Here is a 24,348-nt window from a genome sequence, read left to right on the forward strand (position 1 = left end):
GTGCGATTTTTTCCTACATCAGGTGATTGTCGTTTTAACATATTTTAATTTACACGACGAGTGACCAATAAGAATGCCATTTTTCCATTCCTATAATGGGGGGGTCCTGTTTTCTGCTAACAATGCCTGCTGTACCTCGGTCGGCTTTGAGCTTCCGTTGCTTCAAAGAGAGGGGCAGTCGCTCTCCCATTGGTTTCTCTCCCTCATCCACAACCAGTCAATCCACATGTCCTGCTGGTCATTCTAGAATAATGTGGTTCGACCTCGGTCCTGAAATCTGACCGCCAAACAAGGAATGCACAATTTACAATATATATTATTTAATGCCATTTTCTTCTGACTATCGCTTCATAGCTGCAGTGTAGCCCAGTAGTTGAAGCTCTATCCACATTATTTGTGCCTCCCTTTAATCCCAAATGACATCTGCAAACATGTGATCGGTCCGGAACACACCGAGATCAAGCCCCCTCTCGGTTTATTCAAAGTGCGTCACAGAATCACGCGGTTCACAGGAGAGCTAGTGCGCGCTATTATACCCGGGGATAAATAATCGTCAAACTACTGTCGTAACATGGTGAAGATAGCATTCAACTCTGCTCTGGCGCAGAAAGCCCTGCAAGGGAAGGAGGCTGGGCTGGTGTCGGAGAAAGTAAGTTTCTCTGTCTTGACATTAGCGGTGGTCTGATGGCGCTGCAGCGGGACAGAAGAGGCCTTCCCCCGGCCACAACACCACTCAGAGACCCGGTAGACTAGACACACTGGAGCCCGCCGGCGGTGCAGTGGTCATAAAAGCTAGAAGCACATAGCAGAATGAAGCAGTATGTGTGCGTTAGAGGTCTGTAGAGCACCGATACTGTGGTTCCATCGCTGAAGTAGAATAGATGCTAAGCTCCGTTTGTTCTGAGATGCGCCATGATTTGGGACCGCCCATTTTAGAATTTCGACAGCTGTCAGTTAATGGTGAAGTTTCCGTCAGATTGAAAAATGGTTGCGCTGTCCTTATTAAATAATATACATATAAGACAATGTAGCTTATTATGTTACTGCATTAAACGTTGCACAATTTGACACGGTTTTTTTCTATTTGAAACATTGTTGCACTGTACTGTTTTAGAATACCCAATTGATGGGTTTACATGTTGCTACATTTCACTGTGTGTGTGTGTGTAGGACCCTGAGGCAGCTGTGGGTAACCTTAGCAGCAGTAATCAAGGCTCTACAGGGAGATGTGTCCTCACTCTACTGGGACTAGCATTCATCCTGACTGGGGCCATAGTAGGAGCAGCCTGCCTCTACCGATACTACACACCCAAGGTACTGAATCTTTTGTATTTTTATCATGTTACCCCTGCTTGCAAACCAAATTTCTCTCTTGGGGCATTACATTTTGATTGCCCCCCTGCTGTTCTTCCTCTGTAGAGGCTGTACCACGGGGCAATGCAGTTCAGTGAGGTGTCCAGCGGGGCGGCGGTAGAGAGCCAGCCCTACTATCTTCCCCGCGTTGAGGAGGAAGTAGAGATCTCTGACAGCATGGCCACCATCAGTGTCTCACCCCCTCGCTTTGCCCAGGGAGACCCCGCATATATCCTGCACGACTTCCAAAGGGTACACACACCTAGACACACACTGATTCCTGATTTAATTTAGGATTTTAAACAAATCTGACAGAGTTGACCAAATCTCCAGACACATCTTTTAGGAATCACAGTTTTGATATAAATATTCTTTAATGTCACAGAGGGCTACATAACATAATTATTCAGTTAATATCCATTATTGACCATTTTTAGAATTGTTAACACTTTTTTGGAGAGTGTTGAAATTGGGATCCTTTGCTCCAGACAAGGAATTGAATTAGGCATAGAGACGACATGAAATTGAATTATATTGAAATTATTTAGAAAATTCCCAAAACAAATATTTTCCCCTAAATGTACATTTTAAGCTCAAATAATGCAGCAAAATCCATTTTTTAAACAATTAAAATAACGTTTCCCTGCCGGTCAAGGATTGACTTTCAAGAATCCCTGAGCTAATTTCTTGCTATTCGACACATTTTGCCATGAGGCTGAGAGAGAACTTTGCAGTTTTAAAGGTAATTTCCTGTAATAATAATTTTTAAAAATCATAGCTTATGACGTGTTTATAGTTTATATGCTGTCAAGGGGGCTCGACCTCCGGGGGTACAGCCCCCCCAAACGTACACACACACACACACACAAACATACGGCCTAAATACAACTACACAAACATTCCATTACATGAAACCCGGCTGTTTTGTTGTTGTGATGGATGATGGCAGACATAAGTGAGAGTTTTCTGACATATTTCTGGTGTGTGTGTGTAGAAGCTGACGGCATATCTGGACCTGACTCTGAGGACATGTTTTGTGATTCCCCTGAACACCTCGGTGGTTCTGCCTCCTCAAGACCTCATGGACCTCTTCATGCAGTTAATGGTGAGAACAAACCCTTAGCTCAGCAAGCTAACACAGTCTCATGGTTAGAACTTTAGCTCTGCAGGCTAACACAGTCTCATGGTTAGAACTTTAGCTCTGCAGGCTAACACAGTCTCATGGTGAGAACAGACCCTTAGCTCAGCAGGCTAACACAGTCTCATGGTGAGAACAGACCCTTAGCTCAGCAGGCTAACACAGTCTCATGGTGAGAACAGACCCTTAGCTCTGCAGGCTAACACAGTCTCATGGTGAGAACAGACCCTTAGCTCAGCAGGCTAACACAGTCTCATGGTTAGAACTTTAGCTCTGCAGGCTAACACAGTCTCATGGTTAGAACTTTAGCTCTGCAGGCTAACACAGTCTCATGGTGAGAACAGACCTGAGACTGTGAGTAGAGACTGGGTGGAGGGGTGGAGACTGGGTGGAGGGGTGGAGACTGGGTGGTGGGGTGGAGACTGGGTGGAGACTGGGTGGTGGGGTGGAGACTGTGGAGGGCTAGAGACTGGGTGGTGGGGTGGAGGGGTAGAGACTGGGTGGTGGGGTGGAGGGGTAGAGACTGGGTGGAGGGGTAGAGACTGGGTGGTGGGGTGGAGACTGGGTGGTGGGGTGGTGGGGTGGAGACTGGGTGGTGGGGTGGAGGGGTAGAGACTGGGTGGAGGGGTGGAGACTGGATGGTGGGGTGGAGGGGTGGAGACTGGGTGGTGGGGTGGAGACTGGGTGGTGGGGTGGAGGGGTAGAGACTGGGTGGAGGGGTGGAGACTGGGTGGAGGGGTGGAGACTGGGTGGTGGGGTGGAGATATAGAGACTGGGTGGAGGGGTAGAGACTGGGTGGTGGGGTGGAGATATAGAGACTGGGTGGAGGGGTGGAGACTGGGTGGAGGGGTGGAGACTGGGTGGAGGGGTGGAGACTGGGTGGTGGGGTGGAGATATAGAGACTGGGTGGAGGGGTAGAGACTGTGTGGAGGGGTGCAGATATAGAGACTGGGTGGAGGGGTAGAGACTGGGTGGAGGGGTAGAGACTGGGTGGAGGGGGTGGAGACTGGGTGGAGGGGTGGAGACTGGGTGGTAGGGGTGGAGATATAGAGACTGGGTGGAGGGGTAGAGACTGGGTGGTGGGGTGGAGATATAGAGACTGGGTGGAGGGGTAGAGACTGGGTGGAGGGCTAGAGACTGGGTGGAGGGCTAGAGACTGGGTGGTGGGGTGGAGGGGTGGAGACTGGGTGGTGGGGTGGAGGGTAGAGACTGGGTGGAGGGGTGGAGACTGGGTGGAGGGGTGGAGACTGGGTGGAGGGCTAGAGACTGGGTGGAGGGCTAGAGACTGGGTGGAGGGGTGGAGACTGGGTGGTGGGGTGGAGACTGTGTGGTGGGGTGGAGACTGGGTGGTGGGGTGGAGACTGGGTGGTGGGGTGGAGACTGGGTGGTGGGGTGGAGACTGGGTGGTGGGGTGGAGGGGTGGAGACTGGGTGGTGGGGTGGAGGGGTGGAGACTGGGTGGTGGGGTGGTGGGGTGGAGACTGGGTGGTGGGGTGGAGACTGGGTGGAGGGGTGGAGACTGGGTGGAGGGCTAGAGACTGGGTGGAGACTGTGTAGTGGGGTAGAGACTGGAGGTGTAGAGGCTGTGTAGAGGGGTAGAGACTGTGGTGGGGTGCAGATATAGAGACTGTGTAGAGGGGTAGAGACTGTGTAGAGGGGTAGAGACTGTGTGGTGGGGTGGAGGGGTAGAGACTGGGTGGTGGGGTAGAGACTGGGTGGTGGGGTGCAGATATAGAGACTGTGTAGAGGGGTAGAGACTGTGTAGAGGGGTAGAGACTGTGTGGTGGGGTGGAGGGGGGTAGAGACTGGGTGGTGGGGTAGAGACTGTGTGGTGGGGTGCAGATATAGAGACTGTGTGGTGGGGTAGAGACTGTGTGGTGGGGTGCAGGTATAGAGACTGTGTAGAGGGGTAGAGACTGTGTGGTGGGGTAGAGACTGTGTGGTGGGGTGCAGGTATAGAGACTGTGTGGTGGGGTAGAGACTGTGTGGTGGGGTAGAGACTGTGTGGTGGGGTGCAGGTATAGAGACTGTGTGGTGGGGTAGAGACTGTGTGGTGGGGTGCAGATATAGAGACTGTGTAGAGGGGTAGAGACTGTGTGGTGGGGTGCAGATATAGAGACTGTGTAGAGGGGTAGAGACTGTGTGGTGGGGTGCAGGTATAGAGACTGTGTGGAGGGGTAGAGACTGTGTGGTGGGGTAGAGACTGTGTGGTGGGGTAGAGACTGTGTGGTGGGGTGCAGGTATAGAGACTGTGTGGTGGGGTAGAGACTGTGTGGTGGGGTGGAGTGGTAGAGACTGTGTGGAGGGGTGCGGATATAGAGACTGTGTGGTGGGGTAGAGACTGTGTGGTGTGGTGCAGATATAGAGACTGTGTAGAGGGGTAGAGACTGTGTGGTGGGGTGGAGGTATAGAGACTGTGTGGAGGGGTAGAGACTGTGTGGAGGGGTAGAGACTGTGTGGTGGGGTGCAGATATAGAGACTGTGTGGTGGGGTAGAGACTGTGTGGTGTGGTGCAGATATAGAGACTGTGTAGAGGGGTAGAGACTGTGTGGTGGGGTGGAGGTATAGAGACTGTGTGGAGGGGTAGAGACTGTGTGGAGGGGTAGAGACTGTGTGGTGGGGTGCAGGTATAGAGACTGTGTAGAGGGGTAGAGACTTTGTGGTGGGGTGCAGATATAGAGACTGTGTAGAGGGGTAGAGACTTTGGTGGGGTGCAGGTATAGAGACTGTGTAGAGGGGTAGAGACTGTGTGGTGGGGTAGAGACTGTGTGGTGGGGTGCAGATATAGAGACTGTGTAGAGGGGTAGAGACTGTGTGGTGGGGTGCAGATATAGAGACCGTGTGGAGGGGTAGAGACTGTGTGGAGGGGTAGAGACTGTGTAGAGGGGTGCAGATATAGAGACTGTGTGGAGGGGTAGAGACTGTGTGGTGGGGGTGCAGATATAGAGACTGTGTAGAGGGGTAGAGACTGTGTAGAGGGTAGAGACTGTGTGGTGGGGTGCAGATATAGAGACCGTGTAGAGGGGTAGAGACTGTGTGGTGGGGGTGCAGATATAGAGACTGTGTGGTGGGGTAGAGACTGTGTGGTGTGTTAGAGACTGTGTGGTGGGGTGCAGGTATAGAGACTGTGTAGAGGGGTAGAGACTGTGTGGAGGGGTAGAGACTTTGTAGAGGGGTAGAGACTGGGTGGTGGGGTGCAGGTATAGAGACTGGGTAGAGGGGTAGAGACTGTGGTGGGGTGCAGATATAGAGACTGTGTAGAGGGGTAGAGACTGTGTAGAGGGGTAGAGACTGTGTAGAGGGGTAGAGACTGTGTGGTGGGGTGCAGATATAGAGACTGTGTAGAGGGGTAGAGACTGTGGTGGGGTGCAGGTATAGAGACTGTGTAGAGGGGTAGATACTGTGTGGTGGGGTAGAGACTGTGTGGTGGGGTGCAGATATAGAGACTGTGTAGAGGGGTAGAGACTGTGTGGTGGGGTGCAGATATAGAGACTGTGTAGAGGGGTAGAGACTGTGTGGTGGGGTGCAGATATAGAGACTGTGTAGAGGGGTAGAGACTGTGTAGAGGGGTAGAGACTGTGTGGAGGGGTAGAGACTGTGGTGGGGTGCAGATATAGAGACTGTGAGAGGGGTAGAGACTGTGGTGGGGTGCAGATATAGAGACTGTGTAGAGGGTAGAGACTGTGTAGAGGGTAGAGACTGTGTGGTGGGGTAGAGACTGTGTGGTGGGGTGCAGATATGAGAGACTGTGTAGAGGGGTAGAGACTGTGTGGTGGGGTGCAGATATAGAGACTTTGTATAGGGGTAGAGAGACTGTGTAGAGGGTAGAGGACTGTGGTGGGGTGCAGGTATAGAGACTGTGTAGAGGGGTAGAGACTGTGTGGTGGGGTGCAGGTATAGAGACTGTGTGGAGGGGTAGAGACTGTGTGGAGGGGTAGAGACTGTGTGGTGGGGTGCAGATATAGAGACTGTGTGGTGGGGTAGAGACTGTGTAGAGGGGTAGAGACTGTGTGGTGGGGTGCAGATATAGAGACTGGGTAGAGGGGTAGAGACTGTGTGGAGGGGTAGAGACTGTGGTGGGGTGCAGGTATAGAGACTGTGTAGAGGGGTAAAGACTGTGGTGGGGTGCAGGTATAGAGACTGTGTAGAGGGGTAGAGACTGTGGTGGGGTGCAGGTATAGAGACTGTGTAGAGGGGTAGAGACTGTGTAGAGGGTAGAGACTGTGTGGTGGGGTGCAGATATAGAGACTGTGTAGAGGGGTAGAGACTGTGTAGAGGGGTAGAGACTGTGTGGTGGGGTGCAGATATAGAGACCGTGTAGAGGGGTAGAGACTGTGTGGTGGGGTGCAGGTATAGAGACTGTGTAGAGGGGTAGAGACTGTGTGGTGGGGTAGAGACTGTGTGGAGGGGTAGAGACTGGTGGGATGCAGGTATAGAGACTGTGTAGAGGGGTAGAGACTGTGTGGTGGGGTGCAGGTATTGAGACTGTGTAGAGGGGTAGAGACTGTGGTGGGGTGCAGATATAGAGACTGTAGAGGGGTAGAGACTGTGGTGGGGGTGCAGGTATAGAGACTGTGTAGAGGGGTAGAGACTGTGTAGAGGGGTAGAGACTGTGTGGTGGGGTAGAGACTGTGTGGAGGGGTAGAGACTGTGTGGTGGGGTGCAGATATAGAGACTGTGTAGAGGGGTAGAGACTGGGTGGAGGGGTAGAGACTGTGTGGTGGGGTGCAGATATAGAGACTGTGTAGAGGGGTAGAGACTGGGTGGTGGTGTGCAGGTATAGAGACTGGGTAGAGGGGTAGAGACTGTGTGGAGGGGTAGAGACTGTGGTGGGGTGCAGGTATTGAGACTGTGTAGAGGGGTAGAGACTGTGGTGGGGTGCAGATATAGAGACTGTGTAGAGGGGTAGAGACTGTGTAGAGGGGTAGAGACTGTGTGGTGGGGTAGAGACTGTGTGGTGGGGTAGAGACTGGTGGGGTGCAGATATAGAGACTGGGTAGAGGGGTAGAGACTGTGTGGAGGGGTAGAGACTGTGGTGGGGTGCAGGTATTGAGACTGTGTAGAGGGGTAGAGACTGTGGTGGGGTGCAGATATAGAGACTGTAGAGGGGTAGAGACTGTGGTGGGGGTGCAGGTATAGAGACTGTGTAGAGGGGTAGAGACTGTGTAGAGGGGTAGAGACTGTGTGGTGGGGTGCAGATATAGAGACTGTGTAGAGGGGTAGAGACTGTGTGGTGGGGTGCAGATATAGAGACTGTGTGGTGGGGTAGAGACTGTGTGGTGTGTTAGAGACTGTGTGGTGGGGTGCAGGTATAGAGACTGTGTAGAGGGGTAGAGACTGTGTGGAGGGGTAGAGACTTTGTAGAGGGGGTAGAGACTGGGTGGTGGGGTGCAGGTATAGAGACTGGGTAGAGGGGTAGAGACTGTGGTGGGGTGCAGATATAGAGACTGTGTAGAGGGTAGAGACTGTGTAGAGGGGTAGAGACTGTGTAGAGGGGTAGAGACTGTGTGGTGGGGTGCAGATATAGAGACTGTGTAGAGGGGTAGAGACTGTGGTGGGGTGCAGGTATAGAGACTGTGTAGAGGGGTAGAGACTGTGTGGTGGGGTAGAGACTGTGTGGTGGGGTGCAGATATAGAGACTGTGTAGAGGGGTAGAGACTGTGTGGTGGGGTGCAGATATAGAGACTGTGTAGAGGGGTAGAGACTGTGTGGTGGGGTGCAGATATAGAGACTGTGTAGAGGGGTAGAGACTGTGTAGAGGGGTAGAGACTGTGTAGAGGGGTAGAGACTGTGTGGAGGGGTAGAGACTGTGGTGGGGTGCAGATATAGAGACTGTGTAGAGGGGTAGAGACTGTGGTGGGGTGCAGATATAGAGACTGTGTAGAGGGGTAGAGACTGTGTAGAGGGGTAGAGACTGTGTGGTGGGGTAGAGACTGTGTGGTGGGGTGCAGATATAGAGACTGTGTAGAGGGGTAGAGACTGTGTGGTGGGGTGCAGATATAGAGACTTTGTATAGGGGTAGAGACTGTGTAGAGGGGTAGAGACTGTGGTGGGGTGCAGGTATAGAGACTGTGTAGAGGGGTAGAGACTGTGTGGTGGGGGTGCAGGTATAGAGACTGTGTGGAGGGGTAGAGACTGTGTGGAGGGGTAGAGACTGTGTGGTGGGGTGCAGATATAGAGACTGTGTGGTGGGGTAGAGACTGTGTAGAGGGGTAGAGACTGTGTGGTGGGGTGCAGATATAGAGACTGGGTAGAGGGGTAGAGACTGTGTGGAGGGGTAGAGACTGTGGTGGGGTGCAGGTATAGAGACTGTGTAGAGGGGTAAAGACTGTGGTGGGGGTGCAGGTATAGAGACTGTGTAGAGGGGTAGAGACTGTGGTGGGGTGCAGGTATAGAGACTGTGTAGAGGGGTAGAGACTGTGTAGAGGGTAGAGACTGTGTGGTGGGGTGCAGATATAGAGACTGTGTAGAGGGGTAGAGACTGTGTAGAGGGGTAGAGACTGTGTGGTGGGGTGCAGATATAGAGACCGTGTAGAGGGGTAGAGACTGTGTGGTGGGGTGCAGGTATAGAGACTGTGTAGAGGGGTAGAGACTGTGTGGTGGGGTAGAGACTGTGTGGAGGGGTAGAGACTGGTGGGATGCAGGTATAGAGACTGTGTAGAGGGGTAGAGACTGTGTGGTGGGGTGCAGGTATTGAGACTGTGTAGAGGGGTAGAGACTGTGGTGGGGTGCAGATATAGAGACTGTAGAGGGGTAGAGACTGTGGTGGGGGTGCAGGTATAGAGACTGTGTAGAGGGGTAGAGACTGTGTAGAGGGGTAGAGACTGTGTGGTGGGGTAGAGACTGTGTGGAGGGGTAGAGACTGTGTGGTGGGGTGCAGATATAGAGACTGTGTAGAGGGGTAGAGACTGGGTGGAGGGGTAGAGACTGTGTGGTGGGGTGCAGATATAGAGACTGTGTAGAGGGGTAGAGACTGGGTGGTGGGGTGCAGGTATAGAGACTGGGTAGAGGGGTAGAGACTGTGTGGAGGGGTAGAGACTGTGGTGGGGTGCAGGTATTGAGACTGTGTAGAGGGGTAGAGACTGTGGTGGGGTGCAGATATAGAGACTGTGTAGAGGGGTAGAGACTGTGTAGAGGGGTAGAGACTGTGTGGTGGGGGTAGAGACTGTGTGGTGGGGTAGAGACTGGTGGGGGTGCAGATATAGAGACTGGGTAGAGGGTAGAGACTGTGTGGAGGGGGTAGAGACTGTGGTGGGGTGCAGGTATTGAGACTGTGTAGAGGGTAGAGACTGTGGTGGGGTGCAGATATACAGACTGTAGAGGGGTAGAGACTGTGGTGGGGTGCAGGTATAGAGACTGTGTAGAGGTAGAGACTGTGTAGAGGGGTAGAGACTGTGTGGTGGGGTAGAGACTGTGTGGAGGGGTAGAGACTGGTGGGGTGCAGGTATAGAGACTGTGTAGAGGGGTAGAGACTGTGTGGTGGGGTGCAGATATAGAGACTGTGTAGAGGGGTAGAATCTGGGTGGAGGGGTAGAGACTGTGTGGTGGGGTGCAGATATAGAGACTGTGTAGAGGGGTAGAGACTGGGTGGTGGGGTGCAGGTATAGAGACTGTGTAGAGGGGTAGAGACTGTGTGGAGGCGTAGAGACTGTGGTGGGGTGCAGATATAGAGACTGTGTGGTGGGGTAGAGACTGTGTGGAGGGGTGCAGATATAGAGACTGTGTAGAGGGGTAGAGACTGTGTGGTGGGGTGCAAATATAGAGACTGTGTAGAGGGGTAGAGACTGTGGTGGGGTGCAGGTATAGAGACTGTGTGGAGGGGTAGAGACTGTGTGGTGGGGTGCAGATATAGAGACTGTGTGGTGGGGTAGAGACTGTGTGGTGGGGTGCAGGTATAGAGACTGTGTAGAGGGGTAGAGACTGTTTGGAGGGGTAGAGACTGTGTAGAGGGGTAGAGACTGTGTGGTGGGGTGCAGATATAGAGACTTTGTAGAGGGGTAGAGACTGGGTGGTGGGGTGCAGGTATAGAGACTGGGTAGAGGGGTAGAGACTGTGGTGGGGTGCAGATATAGAGACTGTGTAGAGGGGTAGAGACTGTGTAGAGGGTAGAGACTGTGTAGAGGGGTAGAGACTGTGTGGTGGGGTGCAGATATAGAGACTGTGTAGAGGGGTAGAGACTGTGGTGGGGTGCAGGTATAGAGACTGTGTAGAGGGGTAGAGACTGTGAGAGGGGTAGAGACTGTGTGGTGGGGGTAGAGACTGTGTGGTGGGGTGCAGATATAGAGACTGTGTAGAGGGGGTAGAGACTGTGTGGTGGGGTGCAGATATAGAGACTGTGTAGAGGGGTAGAGACTGTGTGGTGGGGTGCAGATATAGAGACTGTGTAGAGGGGTAGAGACTGTGTAGAGGGGTAGAGACTGTGTGGAGGGGTAGAGACTGTGGTGGGGGGTGCAGATATAGAGACTGTGTAGAGGGGTAGAGACTGTGGTGGGGTGCAGATATAGAGACTGTGTAGAGGTAGAGACTGTGTAGAGGGTAGAGACTGTGTAGAGGGTAGAGACTGTGTGGTGGGGGTAGAGACTGTGGTGGGGTGCAGGTATAGAGACTGGGTAGAGGGGTAGAGACTGTGGTGGGGTGCAGATATAGAGACTGTGTAGAGGGGTAGAGACTGTGTAGAGGGGTAGAGACTGTGTAGAGGTAGAGACTGTGTGGTGGGGTGCAGATATAGAGACTGTGTGGAGGGGTAGAGACTGTGTGGTGGGGTGCAGATATAGAGACTGTGTGGTGGGGTAGAGACTGTGTAGAGGGGTAGAGACTGTGTGGTGGGGGTGCAGATATAGAGACTGGGTAGAGGGGTAGAGACTGTGTGGAGGGTAGAGACTGTGGTGGGGTGCAGGTATAGAGACTGTGTAGAGGGGTAGAGACTGTGGTGGGGTGCAGGTATAGAGACTGTGTAGAGGGGTAGAGACTGTGTAGAGGGTAGAGACTGTGTGGTGGGGTGCAGATATAGAGACTGTGTAGAGGGGTAGAGACTGTGTAGAGGGGTAGAGACTGTGTGGTGGGGTGCAGATATAGAGACCGTGTAGAGGGGTAGAGACTGTGTGGTGGGGTAGAGACTGTGGTGGGGTGCAGGTATTGAGACTGTGTAGAGGGTAGAGACTGTGGTGGGGTGCAGATATAGAGACTGTAGAGGGGTAGAGACTGTGGTGGGGTGCAGGTATAGAGACTGTGTAGAGGGGTAGAGACTGTGTAGAGGGGTAGAGACTGTGTGGTGGGGTAGAGACTGGTGGGGTGCAGATATAGAGACTGGGTAGAGGGGTAGAGACTGTGTGGAGGGGTAGAGACTGTGGTGGGGTGCAGGTATTGAGACTGTGTAGAGGGGTAGAGACTGTGGTGGGGTGCAGATATAGAGACTGTAGAGGGGTAGAGACTGTGGTGGGGTGCAGGTATAGAGACTGTGTAGAGGGGTAGAGACTGTGTAGAGGGGTAGAGACTGTGTGGTGGGGTAGAGACTGTGTGGAGGGGTAGAGACTGGTGGGGTGCAGGTATAGAGACTGTAGAGGGGTAGAGACTGTGTGGTGGGGTGCAGATATAGAGACTGTGTAGAGGGGTAGAGACTGGGTGGAGGGGTAGAGACTGTGTGGTGGGGTGCAGATATAGAGACTGTGTAGAGGGGTAGAGACTGGGTGGTGGGGTGCAGGTATAGAGACTGTGTAGAGGGGTAGAGACTGTGTGGAGGCGTAGAGACTGTGGTGGGGTGCAGATATAGAGACTGTGTGGTGGGGTAGAGACTGTGTGGAGGGGTGCAAATATAGAGACTGTGGTGGGGTGCAGGTATAGAGACTGTGTGGAGGGGTAGAGACTGTGTGGTGGGGTGCAGATATAGAGACTGTGTGGTGGGGTAGAGACTGTGTGGTGGGGTGCAGGTATAGAGACTGTGTGGAGGGGTAGAGACTGTGTGGTGGGGTGCAGATAGAGACTGTGTAGAGGGTAGAGACTGGGTGGTGGGGTGCAGGTATAGAGACTGTGTAGAGGGGTAGAGACTGTGTGGAGGGGTAGAGACTGTGGTGGGGTGCAGATATAGAGACTGTGTAGAGGGGTAGAGACTGTGGTGGGGTGCAGGTATAGAGACTGGGTGGTGGGGTAGAGACTGTGTGGTGGGGTGCAAATATAGAGACTGTGTAGAGGGGTAGAGACTGTGGTGGGGTGCAGGTATAGAGACTGTGTAGAGGGGTAGAGACTGTGTGGTGGGGTAGAGACTGTGTGGAGGGGTGCAGATATAGAGACTGTGTAGAGGGGTAGAGACTGTGTGGTGGGGTGCAGATATAGAGACTGTGTAGAGGGGTAGAGACTGTGTAGAGGGGTACAGACTGTGTGGTGGGGTGCAGATATAGAGACTGTGTAGAGGGGTAGAGACTGTGTAGAGGGGTAGAGACTGTGTGGTGGGGTGCAGATATAGAGACTGTGTGGAGGGGTAGAGACTGTGTGGAGGGGTAGAGACTGTGTGGTGGGGTGCAGATATAGAGACTGTGTGGAGGGGTAGAGACTGGGTGGTGGGGTGCAGGTATAGAGACTGTGTATAGGGGTAGAGACTGTGTAGAGGGGTAGAGACTGTGTGGAGGGGTAGAGACTGTGTGGAGGGGTAGAGACTGTGTGGTGGGGTGCAGATATAGAGACTGTGTAGAGGGGTAGAGACTGTGGTGGGGTGCAGGTATAGAGACTGTGTAGAGGGTAGAGACTGTGTGGTGGGGTAGAGACTGTGTGGAGGGGGTGCAGATATAGAGACTGTGTAGAGGGTAGAGACTGTGTGGTGGGGTGCAGATATAGAGACTGTGTAGAGGGGTAGAGACTGTGTGGTGGGGTGCAGGTATAGAGACTGTGTAGAGGGGTAGAGACTGTGTAGAGGGGTAGAGACTGGGTGGTGGGGTGCAGGTATAGAGACTGTGTAGAGTGGTAGAGACTGGAGGGGTAGAGACTGTGTGGTGGGGTGCAGATATAGAGACTGTGTAGAGGGGTAGAGACTGTGTGGTGGGGTAGAGACTGTGTGGTGGGGTGCAGATATAGAGACTGTGTAGAGGGGTAGAGACTGTGTGGTGGGGTGCAGATATAGAGACTTTGTATAGGGGTAGAGACTGTGTAGAGGGGTAGAGACTGTGGTGGGGTGCAGGTATAGAGACTGTGTAGAGGGGTAGAGACTGTGTGGTGGGGTGCAGGTATAGAGACTGTGTGGAGGGGTAGAGACTGTGTGGAGGGGTAGAGACTGTGTGTGGTGGGGTGCAGATATAGAGACTGTGTGGTGGGGTAGAGACTGTGTAGAGGGGTAGAGACTGTGTGGTGGGGTGCAGATATAGAGACTGGGTAGAGGGGTAGAGACTGTGTGGAGGGGTAGAGACTGTGGTGGAGTGCAGGTATAGAGACTGTGTAGAGGGGTAGAGACTGTGGTGGGGTGCAGGTATAGAGACTGTGTAGAGGGGTAGAGACTGTGGTGGGGTGCAGGTATAGAGACTGTGTAGAGGGGTAGAGACTGTGTAGAGGGTAGAGACTGTGTGGTGGGGTGCAGATATAGAGACTGTGTAGAGGGGTAGAGACTGTGTAGAGGAGTAGAGACTGTGTGGTGGGGTGCAGATATAGAGACCGTGTAGAGGGGTAGAGACTGTGTGGTGGGGTAGAGACTGTGGTGGGGTGCAGGTATTGAGACTGTGTAGAGGGGTAGAGACTGTGGTGGGGTGCAGATATAGAGACTGTAGAGGGGTAGAGACTGTGGTGGGGTGCAGGTATAGAGACTGTGTAGAGGGGTAGAGACTGTGTAGAGGGGTAGAGACTGTGTGGTGGGGTAGAGACTGGTGGGGTGCAGATATAGAGACTGGGTAGAGGGGTAGAGACTGTGTGGAGTGGGTAGAGACTGTGGTGGGGTGCAGGTATTGAGACTGTGTAGAGGGGTAGAGACTGTGGTGGGGTGCAGATATAGAGACTGTAGAGGGGTAGAGACTGTGGTGGGGTGCAGGTATAGAGACTGTGTAGAGGGGTAGAGACTGTGTAGAGGGTAGAGACTGTGTGGTGGGGGCAGAGACTGTGTGGAGGGGTAGAGACTGGTGGGGTGCAGGTATAGAGACTGTGTAGAGGGGTAGAGACTGTGTGGTGGGGTGCAGATATAGAGACTGTGTAGAGGGGTAGAGACTGGGTGGAGGGGTAGAGACTGTGTGGTGGGGTGCAGATATAGAGACTGTGTAGAGGGGTAGAGACTGGGTGGTGGGGGTGCAGGTATAGAGACTGTGTAGAGGGGTAGAGACTGTGTGAGGCGTAGAGACTGTGGTGGGGTGCAGATATAGAGACTGTGGTGGGGTAGAGACTGTGTGGAGGGGTGCAAATATAGAGACTGTGTAGAGGGGTAGAGACTGTGGTGGGGTGCAGGTATAGAGACTGTGTGGAGGGGTAGAGACTGTGTGGTGGGGTGCAGATATAGAGACTGTGTGGTGGGGTAGAGACTGTGTGGTGGGGTGCAGGTATAGAGACTGTGTGGAGGGGTAGAGACTGTGTGGTGGGGTGCAGATATAGAGACTGTGTAGAGGGGTAGAGACTGGGAGGTGGGGTGCAGGTATAGAGACTGTGTAGAGGGGTAGAGACTGTGTGGAGGGGTAGAGACTGTGGTGGGGTGCAGATATAGAGACTGTGTAGAGGGGTAGAGACTGTGGTGGGGTGCAGGTATAGAGACTGGGTGGTGGGGTAGAGACTGTGTGGTGGGGTGCAAATATAGACTGTGTAGAGGGGTAGAGACTGTGGTGGGGTGCAGGTATAGAGACTGTGTAGAGGGGTAGAGACTGTGTGGTGGGGTAGAGACTGTGTGGAGGGGTGCAGATATAGAGACTGTGTAGAGGGGTAGAGACTGTGTGGTGGGGTGCAGATATAGAGACTGTGTAGAGGGGTAGAGACTGTGTAGAGGGGTACAGACTGTGTGGTGGGGTGCAGATATAGAGACTGTGTAGAGGGGTAGAGACTGTGTAGAGGGGTAGAGACTGGGTAGTGGGTTGCAGGTATAGAGACTGTGTAGAGGGGTAGAGACTGGGTGGAGGGGTAGAGACTGTGTGGTGGGGTAGAGACTGTGTGGTGGGGTGGAGTGGTAGAGACTGTGTAGAGGGGTAGAGACTGTGTGGCGGGGTGCAGATATAGAGACTGGGTGGAGGGGTAGAGACTGTGTGGTGGGGTGCAGATATAGAGACTGTGTGGTGGGGTAGAGACTGTGTGGTGGGGTGCAGATATAGAGACTGTGTAGAGGGTAGAGACTGTGTGGTGGGGTAGAGACTGTGTGGTGGGGTGGAGTGGTAGAGACTGTGTAGAGGGGTAGAGACTGTGTGGAGTGGTAGAGACTGTGTGGTGGGGTGCAGATATAGAGACTGTGTAGAGGGGTAGAGACTGTGTAGAGGGGTAGAGACTGGTGGTGGGGTGCAGATATAGAGACTGTGTAGAGGGTAGAGACTGTGTGGTGGGGTGCAGGTATAGAGACTCGGTGGGAGGGTAGAGACTGTGTAGAGGAGAGACTGTGTGGGGGGTGCAGATATAGAGACTGTGTGGAGGGGCAGAGACTGTGTAGAGGGTAAGAGACTGTGTGGTGGGGTAGAGACTGTGTGGCGGGGTGCAGATATAGAGACTGTGTGGAGGGGTAGAGACTGTAGAGGGGTAGAGACTGTGTGGTGGGGTGCAGGTATAGAGACTGGGTGGAGGGGTAGAGACTGTGTGGTGGGGTGCAGATATAGAGACTGTGTGGTGGGTGTGATGTCACGAGAGGCTGTGTCTTGGAGGGACGTTACATCCCCCTGAGGTGGCTGCAAACCCAGACAGCTATGGCTCCATCTGCTGGTATGGTCGGGAACTCCACCCTCTATGGATAATCTTCCCACGCAGCTGAAACAAATGAGGAGCTGATGAGCTGAAGGTTTGGGAAGGGAAGAGACACAGTCTCCAACCTGGGCTCTCTGAGGATCAAGAGTGCTGCACGTCCACTTCCACAAGGAATATAAGGATTTGGAGATACTTACCTTTGGGGAAATACTCACCTTTGGATATATTCAGCCTGTGGAAATACGTGAGAGACATTTGGAAGGACTTTGCTGGGTTGGCCACCAGCTGCAACGTGGACTACAGTAAGGCTGGGGAGAAGTTATCTGAGCTGAGTGAGAATTATGATTTTGGATGTGGAAGAGACATCCCTGAACTGTTAACCCTTAAAGAGCCACAAGAGAACAGAACTTTGTTATATTTTCGTTAATTTCCCAAGACCTTTAATAAATCCTTGTTTTGTTTGAACCTTGTCTCCTTGCACTACTTGAGCAATCCGCTGAAAGCTGTGTAGCCTCTCGTGACGTCACAGATGGTGGAGAATACGGGCACGCTCAGCGTTAATAGTACATGTCAGAGGAGGATACCGAAAGGTTTGATCACCCAGTTTTCCAAGTTGGCCGTAGGCTCCCGCTCGACTGAAATGGAGGACATATTGAAAGCCCCTTGTTGCTGGCCAGCAAGCCCAGATGCAGAAGCAAAGCGTGGCTCTCTTGGAGGAGCAAAAGAAAGCCAACCTTCTGAAGGCAGAGGAATTGCAGTTGCAGAGACAGAGGGTGGTCCAAAAATACCCGCCCAATAAAGGCAAGTGACTTTATATCTAAGATGGGAGCTACCGATGACATTGAGGCATACCCGCATGCATTTGAGGCCACGGCCACTAGGGAAGCCTGGCCCAAGCAACAGTGGGTTGGTCTGTTAGCCCTAACCGGGGAATCGCTGAATACGTCCGGGACCTGGGCTGACCAGGTACTGACTTATGATGCCCCTGAAGTCTGGAGATCCTCAGCAGATATGGACTCACAAAGTTTGGTATGGCCCAGCTTTCACAGCTGGACGCTTCCAACCAGACCAACCTCTCCGAACGCAGATGCATGAACTTGTCCGAATCAGCAGGAAATGGCTGGATCCAAGAGAGGAATACAGCACGGCGGTGGTGAGGCCGTTGTGGTGGATCGTTAATCACGCGCCCCCTGCCTTATGAGGCAAAAGGTTCATCAGTCAACAGGCCTTGACCACGGCTGATCTGACGCGTGGAAGCTGTGGGAGGAAAAGTACCAGGCCACAGCGGAGATGCTGAATGCTTCCCGAAAAGACCCGAAGAAGTGCGGCCCCACCACAAATGGGAAGAACCCATTCCAAAGGACCCCAAGGTCGAACCCAGCCACGTCAGGACTTATCCGGCTCCAGGGAGCCAGAAACCAGGCGGGTCCAAGAAGAGTACACCAGGAGGGGGAAACTGACAGTGTTACCGTGTGTGGGGAGATGGGACATATCTCCTGGCAGTGTGGGAAACCAGCCGATGAACCTATGCCCACTGGGAGTCCTCCAGCTCAGCACCCACACAACGTCTTGCCCGCTCTTGGGAGTCGTAGATGGCGGCCCAGATCGAACACCTGCCCGGTAACTGTGAATCACCATGATGTGGAGGCCTTACTGGATTCTGCAGCCGGCCACACTTTGTGTGAGGATTTGGTGGGCCCAACGTGTCTGACCCGGGGAAAGTCCTCCCAGTTTTCCTGTGTCCATGGGGACATCAGAGAATACCCCATACTGAACTTACAATGACCAGCACACGGGGATCCATACACACGAGTGGGGTGGTTGATTCCCCTCGCCATCCTGTCCCTAATTGGACGAGACTGCCCAGCCTTTTACCCACTCTGGAGAGAGTCTCAGGAGAGGATAACCCGAGTACCGCGGAAACGGAGAGGCAAGACTCATCCCTGGGAAGGCCCGGTGCAATCCTCCGAGTTACTCACACTCCCTGGGCTCCGATAGGGATGGCAGGTGCCCAGACCGACACAGAGACGGAGCTACAGAACCTCGGACAAAGAACTGCCTGGTCTGAAGGGGGACCGCTGAGAGGTATCGTTTGTTAAAGCAACAGTTAGACATGAAGACAGAAGAGTTAGATATCCCCCGAGCTAAACTCCAACAGAGCTCCTTCCCTAAGCAACAGGAGGAGCTGGAGAGGCTCGCGCGAGGACCCGCGAGGAGTGTGAGGAGACCCGCAGTAGTAAGGAGGTCCAGAAGAAGGCAGAGGAGAAGTACAAGGTGTTGTGAGAACAAGATGAAGAATGCGGAGGCAGAGAGAGAGAGAAGGAACTGAAAGCTGCTCAACAGAAGCTAAACTCTGCTATAAAACCAAGGCTGATGATGTCAGTAAGAAACTCAAGGAGAGACAACAGGAGGCTGAGTCCCTGGTCCTAGAGTTGGAGGAGTTGAAGAGAGAGCAGTCTGGGAAGCACCACGGCAATACGGAGGCGCCCTCTCCCGGCGTGATGCCTTTCTCTATTCCTTTACCGACGAGGACGTCGGTCCCGAGGAGGGGGATGTGTGATGTCACGAGAGGCTGTGTCTTGGAGGGACGTTACATCCCCCTGAGGTGGCTGAAACCCAGACAGCATGGCTCCATCTGCTGGTATGGTCGGGAACTCCCCACCCCTCTATGGCCAATCTTCCCACGCAGCTGGGAAACAAATGAGAGCTGAATGAGCTGGAAGGTTTGGGAAGGAAGAGACACAGTCTCTCAACCTGGGCTCTCTGGAGGACAAGAGTGCTGCGTCCACTTCCGCAAAGGAATATAGGGATTTGGAGATACTTACCTTTGGGAAATACTCACCTTTGGATATATTTCGCCTGTGAAATACGGAGAGACATTTGAAGGACTTTTTTGCTGGGTTTGGCCACTAGCTGCAACGTGGACTACAGTAAGGCTGGGGAGAAGTTATCTGAGCGAGTGAGAATTAGTGATTTTGGATGGGAAGAAGAGACATCTGGAACTGTTAACCTTGAAAGAGCCACAAGAGAACAGAACTTTGTTATATTTTCGTAATTTAGACCTTTAATGAAAATCCTTTGTTTTGTTTGAACCCTCTCCCCAGTCTCCTTGCACTACTTGAGCAATCCCGCTGAAAGCTGTGTAGCCTCTCGTGACGTCACATGGGGTAGAGACTTTGTGGTGGGGTGCAGGTATAGAGACTGTGTGGTGGGGTAGAGACTGTGTGGTGGGGTGCAGGTACAGAGACTGTAGAGGGGTAGAGACTGTGGTGGGGTGCAGATATAGAGACCGTGGTAGAGGGAGAGACTGTGTAGAGTGGAGAGACTGTGTGGTGGGGGTGCAGATAGAGAGACTGTGGAGGGGTAGAGACTGTGAGAGGGGGGTAGAGACTGTGTGGTGGGGCAGATATAGAGATCTGTGTGGTGGGGTAGAGACTGGCGTGTGGGGTGGAGTGGTAGAGACTGTGTAGAGGGGGTAGAGACTGTGAGAGGGTAGGAGACTGTGTAGAGGGGCAGAGACTGTGTGGAGGGTAGAGACTGTGTGGAGGGGTAGAGACTGTGTGGTGGGGTAGAGACTAGTGGTGGGGTGCAGATATAGAGACATGGAGGGTAGAGACTGTGTGGTGGGGTGCAGATATAGAGACTGTGTAGAGTGGGGAGAGACTGTGTGGTGGGGTAGATACTGTGGTGGGTAGATACTGTGGTGGGTGCAGGGTATAGAGAATGTGTGGGGTAGAGACGTGTGGTGGGTGCAGGTACAGAGACTGTGTGGAGGGGTAGAGACGCGTGGTGGGGCAGATATAGAGACTGTGTAGAGGGTAGAGACTGTGTAGAGGGGAGAGACTGTGGGGTGGGGTGCAGGTAAGAGACTGTGCAGAGGGTAGAGACCGTGGTGGGGAAGCAGAGATAGAGAGTGTAGAGGGTGGAGACTGTGTGAGAGGCAGAGACTGTGGTGGGGGGAGGTGAGAGACGTGGGTAGAGGGAGAGACTGTGGAGGGGAGGGGGTGGGGTGCAGGTGAAGAGATTGAGAGGGAGAGATGTGAGGGGAGAGACTGTGTAGAGGGTGGAGACTGTGTGGTGGGGGGAGATTTAGAGAGTGGGGTGAGAGGGTAGAGACTGTGGTGGGGGTGCAGGCATAGAGATAGTGAGAGGGGTAGAGACTTGTTGGGGGGGTGAGAAGAGACTGTGTGGAGGGGTGAGAGTGGGGGAGATAAGACTGGGGAGGAGAGATGTGGTGGGGCAGGATAGAGACGTGTAGGAGGAGCAGAGACTGGGTGGTGGGGCAGGTTATAGAGACTGGGTGGAGGGTAGAGATGTGGTGGGGTGCAGGTATAGAGACTGTGTAGAGGGGGGGTAGATTGTGTGGTGGGTGCAGGTATAGAGACTGTGTAGAGGGGCAAAGACTGTGCAGAGGGGTAGAGACTGGGTGGAGGCGTAGAGACTGTGGATGGGGGCAGATAAGAGACTTGGTGGGGTAGAGACTGTGGTGGGGTGAGATAAGAGATGTGTGGTGGGGAGAGACGTGTGGTGGTGAGGTTAGAGACTGTGTGGAGGGGAGAGACTGTGTGGTGGGGAGGGTGAATGAAAGAAGGTAGAGACTGGAGGTGGCAGGGATGAGATGTAGAGGGGAGAGGACTGTGTGGGGGGCAGAATTGTGGGAGGGAGATCAAGACTGTGAGAGGGCAGAGACCGTGGTAAGGGTGAGTATAGAGACTGGGGGTGGGTAGAGACTGTGGTGGGGTGCAAAATAGAGATGTAGAGGGGTAGAGACTGGGGTGCAGGCAATGAGACTGTGAGAGGGCAGAGACTGAGTGGTGGGGTAGAGACCGTGTGTGAGGGGCAGATATAGAGACTGGGCAGAGGGCAGAGAGATAGGTGGGGGGGTAGATAAGAGACTGTGCAGAGGGGCAGAGACCGTGTAGAGGGGCACAGATCTGCAGGGTGGGGTGCAGAGATAGAGACTTGGGGAGAGACTGTGGAGATGGGCAGAGACCTGGTGCGAGGTTGAGGAGAGAGTGCAGAGGGGAGAGACTGGGTGGAGGGCAGAGACCTCTGTGGGGTGGGCAGAGAATCAGGAGAGGTAAGGGGTGGAGAGGATGGGGGAGAGATGTGTGGCGGCAGATATGAGAGACTGGGAGGGGGGGGGGAGAGATTGCAGTGGTGGGGCAGAGCAGAGAGGGTGGTAGAGATGTGTGGTGGGGCAGATAAGAGATTAGAGGGGAGAGACTGTGTGGTAGGTAGAGACTGTGTGGTGGGGTGGAGGTAGAGACTGTAGCAGAGGGGCAGAGACTGTGGGAGTGGAGAGATTGTGTGGTGGGAGATTTATAGAGAAGTGTAGAGGGGTAGAGAGTGTAGAGGGGAGAGACTGAGGTGGGGCAGATAGGTTAGAGGTAGAGACTGTGTGGTGTGGGTGCAGGAAGAGACTCGGTGGAGGGGCAGAGACCGTGCAGAGGGGCAGAGTGTGAGGCGGGGAAGATATAGAGAGCGTGTGGAGGGGCAGAGACTGTGTAGAGGGGCAGAGACTGTGGTGGGGGGGCAGAGGACTGCAAGGGGCAGATATAGAGATGTGTGGAGGTAGAGACGGTAAGGAGAGACTGTGGGTGGGGGGAGTATAGAGGATGGGTGAGGAGAGATCAGGGGTGGAGGGATGGAGATAAGAGACGAGTGGTGGGTAGAGACGCTGAGGTGGGGGGGCAGATAGGATCAGGTGGGGGGCAGAGACTGAGTGGTGGGGAGAACAGAGACTGTAGAGGGAGAGATGTGGGGGCTGATATAGAGAACGGGAGAGGGGTAGAGACTGTGTGGGTGGGGGTGATATAGAGACTGTGGAGAGGAGGGTAGAGATGTGTAGAGGGTAGAGGATGCATGGGGTGAAGATATAGAGACTGTGAGGGGGGAGAGACGGGTGGGGTGGGAGGGAAGAGTGGGTAGAGGGGTAGAGACGTGAGAGGGTAGAGACTGGAGGGGGGAGAGGGGTAGAGATTGTGTAATAGAGAACATGTGAGGGAGAGACTGTGTGGTGGAGGCAGAGACTTGTGGGGAACAATATAGAGACTGTGTGGAGGGGGAGAGATGAGGTGGGGAAGATAGACAGAGACTGCAGGAGAGGGGAGTAGAGACTGGAGTGAGGGGCAGATTTCCGCGGTGGGGCAGGATAGAGAAGGGTGTGGAGGGCAGAGAATGTGGTGGGGTGCAGGTGATAGAGACTGTGTGGGAGGGGAGAGACGTGGGAGAAAGAGAGTGTAGGTAGAGATAGAGAGCGGGGGGTGGGGGAGGAAGAGAGTGAGAGGGTAGAGATGTGGTGGGGTGCAGATATAGAGACGTGAGAGGGGCAGAGACCGTGAGAGGGGATAGGAGAGATGTGGTGGGTGGATATGTAGAGACTGTGTGTAGAGGGCAGAGACTAAGTAGGATGTGGTGGGAAGAGGAGGGAGAGGACGCAGGAGAGAGACGGAGGTAGAGATAGGGGAGGGGCAGAGAAAGGGGAGAGACTGTGGGGAGGCAGCATAGAGAGTGCAGAGGGGCAGAGATTGGGTGGGGTGCAGGTATAGAGATGGGAGGGGCAGAGACGGTGTGGGGTGCAGAATGTAGAGACGTAGAGGGAGAGAGATAGGTGGTGGGGCAGGAATAGAGATGGGGGGAGAGACTATGGGTGGGGGGAGGTATGAGATGTGGTAGAGGGGTAGAGATGTGGGGTGGGTGCAGAAGGTAGAGATGTGTAGAGGGGGTAGAGATTGTGTAGATGGGCAGAGACTGGGTGGGAGGCGAGAGAGGTGGGGAGTAGAGATGTGTGGAGGGGAGAGAAATGTAGAGGGTGTAGAGAGCAGATGGGTGGGGTAGAGACTGGGTGGCGGGGCAGATAATGAGATGTGGGGGTGAGAGGGGAGAGATGGGGCGGGGAAGAGACTGGTGGGGTGGGGGGAGATAGAGACGTGTGGGGGGGGAGAGACTTGGTGGGGGTGAGGTAAGAGGGAGAGAGGGTGGTGGGATAAGAAAGGAGAGAGTGGTGGGGGAAGGTGTAGAGGGCAGAGACTGTGTGGTGGGGTGCAGATATAGAGACCGGGTGGAGGGGCAGAGACTGCAGGGTGGGGGGGGGGGAGGGGTAGAGACTGCAGAGGGCAGGGTGAGACTGGGGAGGAGAGACTGGGAGGGGTAGAGATGTGGTGGAGAGACTGTGGTGGTGCAGATATAGAGATCTGTGTGGAGGGAGTAGAGACTGTGCATAGGTGGGGGAGATAAGAGACTGAGTGGTGGGTAGAGACTGTGGGAGATGGGGTGAGTGGTGGGGAGGTATAGAGATCATGTGGGGGGTAGAGACTGTGTGGTGGGTGCAGCATACAGAGACTGTGGGAGGGGCAGAGACTGGGTGTGGTGGGGGTGGAGGATAGAGACGTGTGCAGAGGGGCAGAGACTGCGAGAGGGGAGAGACTGGGTGGTGGGTGCAAGACAGAGACGGAGAGGCAGAGACTGGGGTGGGGCAGATGAAGACTGTGGAGGGGCAAATGCAGAGACTGTGAGAGTAGGATGAGGTGGGGGTGGAGGTGTCAGAGACTGTGCAGAGGGGAGAGACTGTGTGAGGGGCAGAGACCGTGTGGGGGGAGGTAGAGATGTGGAGGGCAGAGATGAGAGGGGGGAGATATAGAGACGGGAGAGGGCAGAGACGGGTGGGGTGAGAGACAGAGACGTGAGAGGGAGAGAGGGGGTGAGGTAGGAGACGGGAGAGGAGACTGTGGTGGGTGAGATATGAGATGGGAAGAGGATTGGTGGTGGGGTGCAGGTATAGAGACTGTGTAGAGTGGAGCAGAGACTGAGGGGGAGGATAGAGACTGGGGGGAGGGCAGAGACTGTGTGGTGGGGAAGGGCAGGATAGAGAGTGAGTGTAGGCAGAGACCGGGTGGGGGCAGTAAGAGATGAAGGGAGAGATGCAGAGTAGAGACTGGGTGGAGGAGAGAGAGGTGGAAGAGATGTGTGTGGGGGCAGAGACTCAAGTGGAGGGGGGCAAATATAGAGACTGTGTAGAGG

General features: G+C 54.0%; 1 protein-coding gene across 1 annotated transcript in view; it reads left to right on the forward strand.

Annotated features, from left to right (window-relative positions):
- Positions 1 to 423: 423 nt before the first annotated feature.
- Positions 424 to 24,348, forward strand: part of LOC123484171 (integral membrane protein 2A-like) — a 41,716-nt gene continuing 17,791 nt past the window's right edge. Inside the window, exons 1-4 of the mRNA XM_045214181.1 lie at positions 424 to 649; positions 1,171 to 1,314; positions 1,420 to 1,605; positions 2,348 to 2,458. Of these exons, the coding sequence (XP_045070116.1) occupies positions 572 to 649; positions 1,171 to 1,314; positions 1,420 to 1,605; positions 2,348 to 2,458 (519 nt within the window). The 5' untranslated portion in view covers positions 424 to 571. The remainder of the gene's footprint in view (positions 650 to 1,170; positions 1,315 to 1,419; positions 1,606 to 2,347; positions 2,459 to 24,348) is intronic.

The sequence above is a fragment of the Coregonus clupeaformis genome, unplaced genomic scaffold (assembly GCF_020615455.1).
Source record: "Coregonus clupeaformis isolate EN_2021a unplaced genomic scaffold, ASM2061545v1 scaf0210, whole genome shotgun sequence".
NCBI lineage: Eukaryota > Metazoa > Chordata > Actinopteri > Salmoniformes > Salmonidae > Coregonus > Coregonus clupeaformis.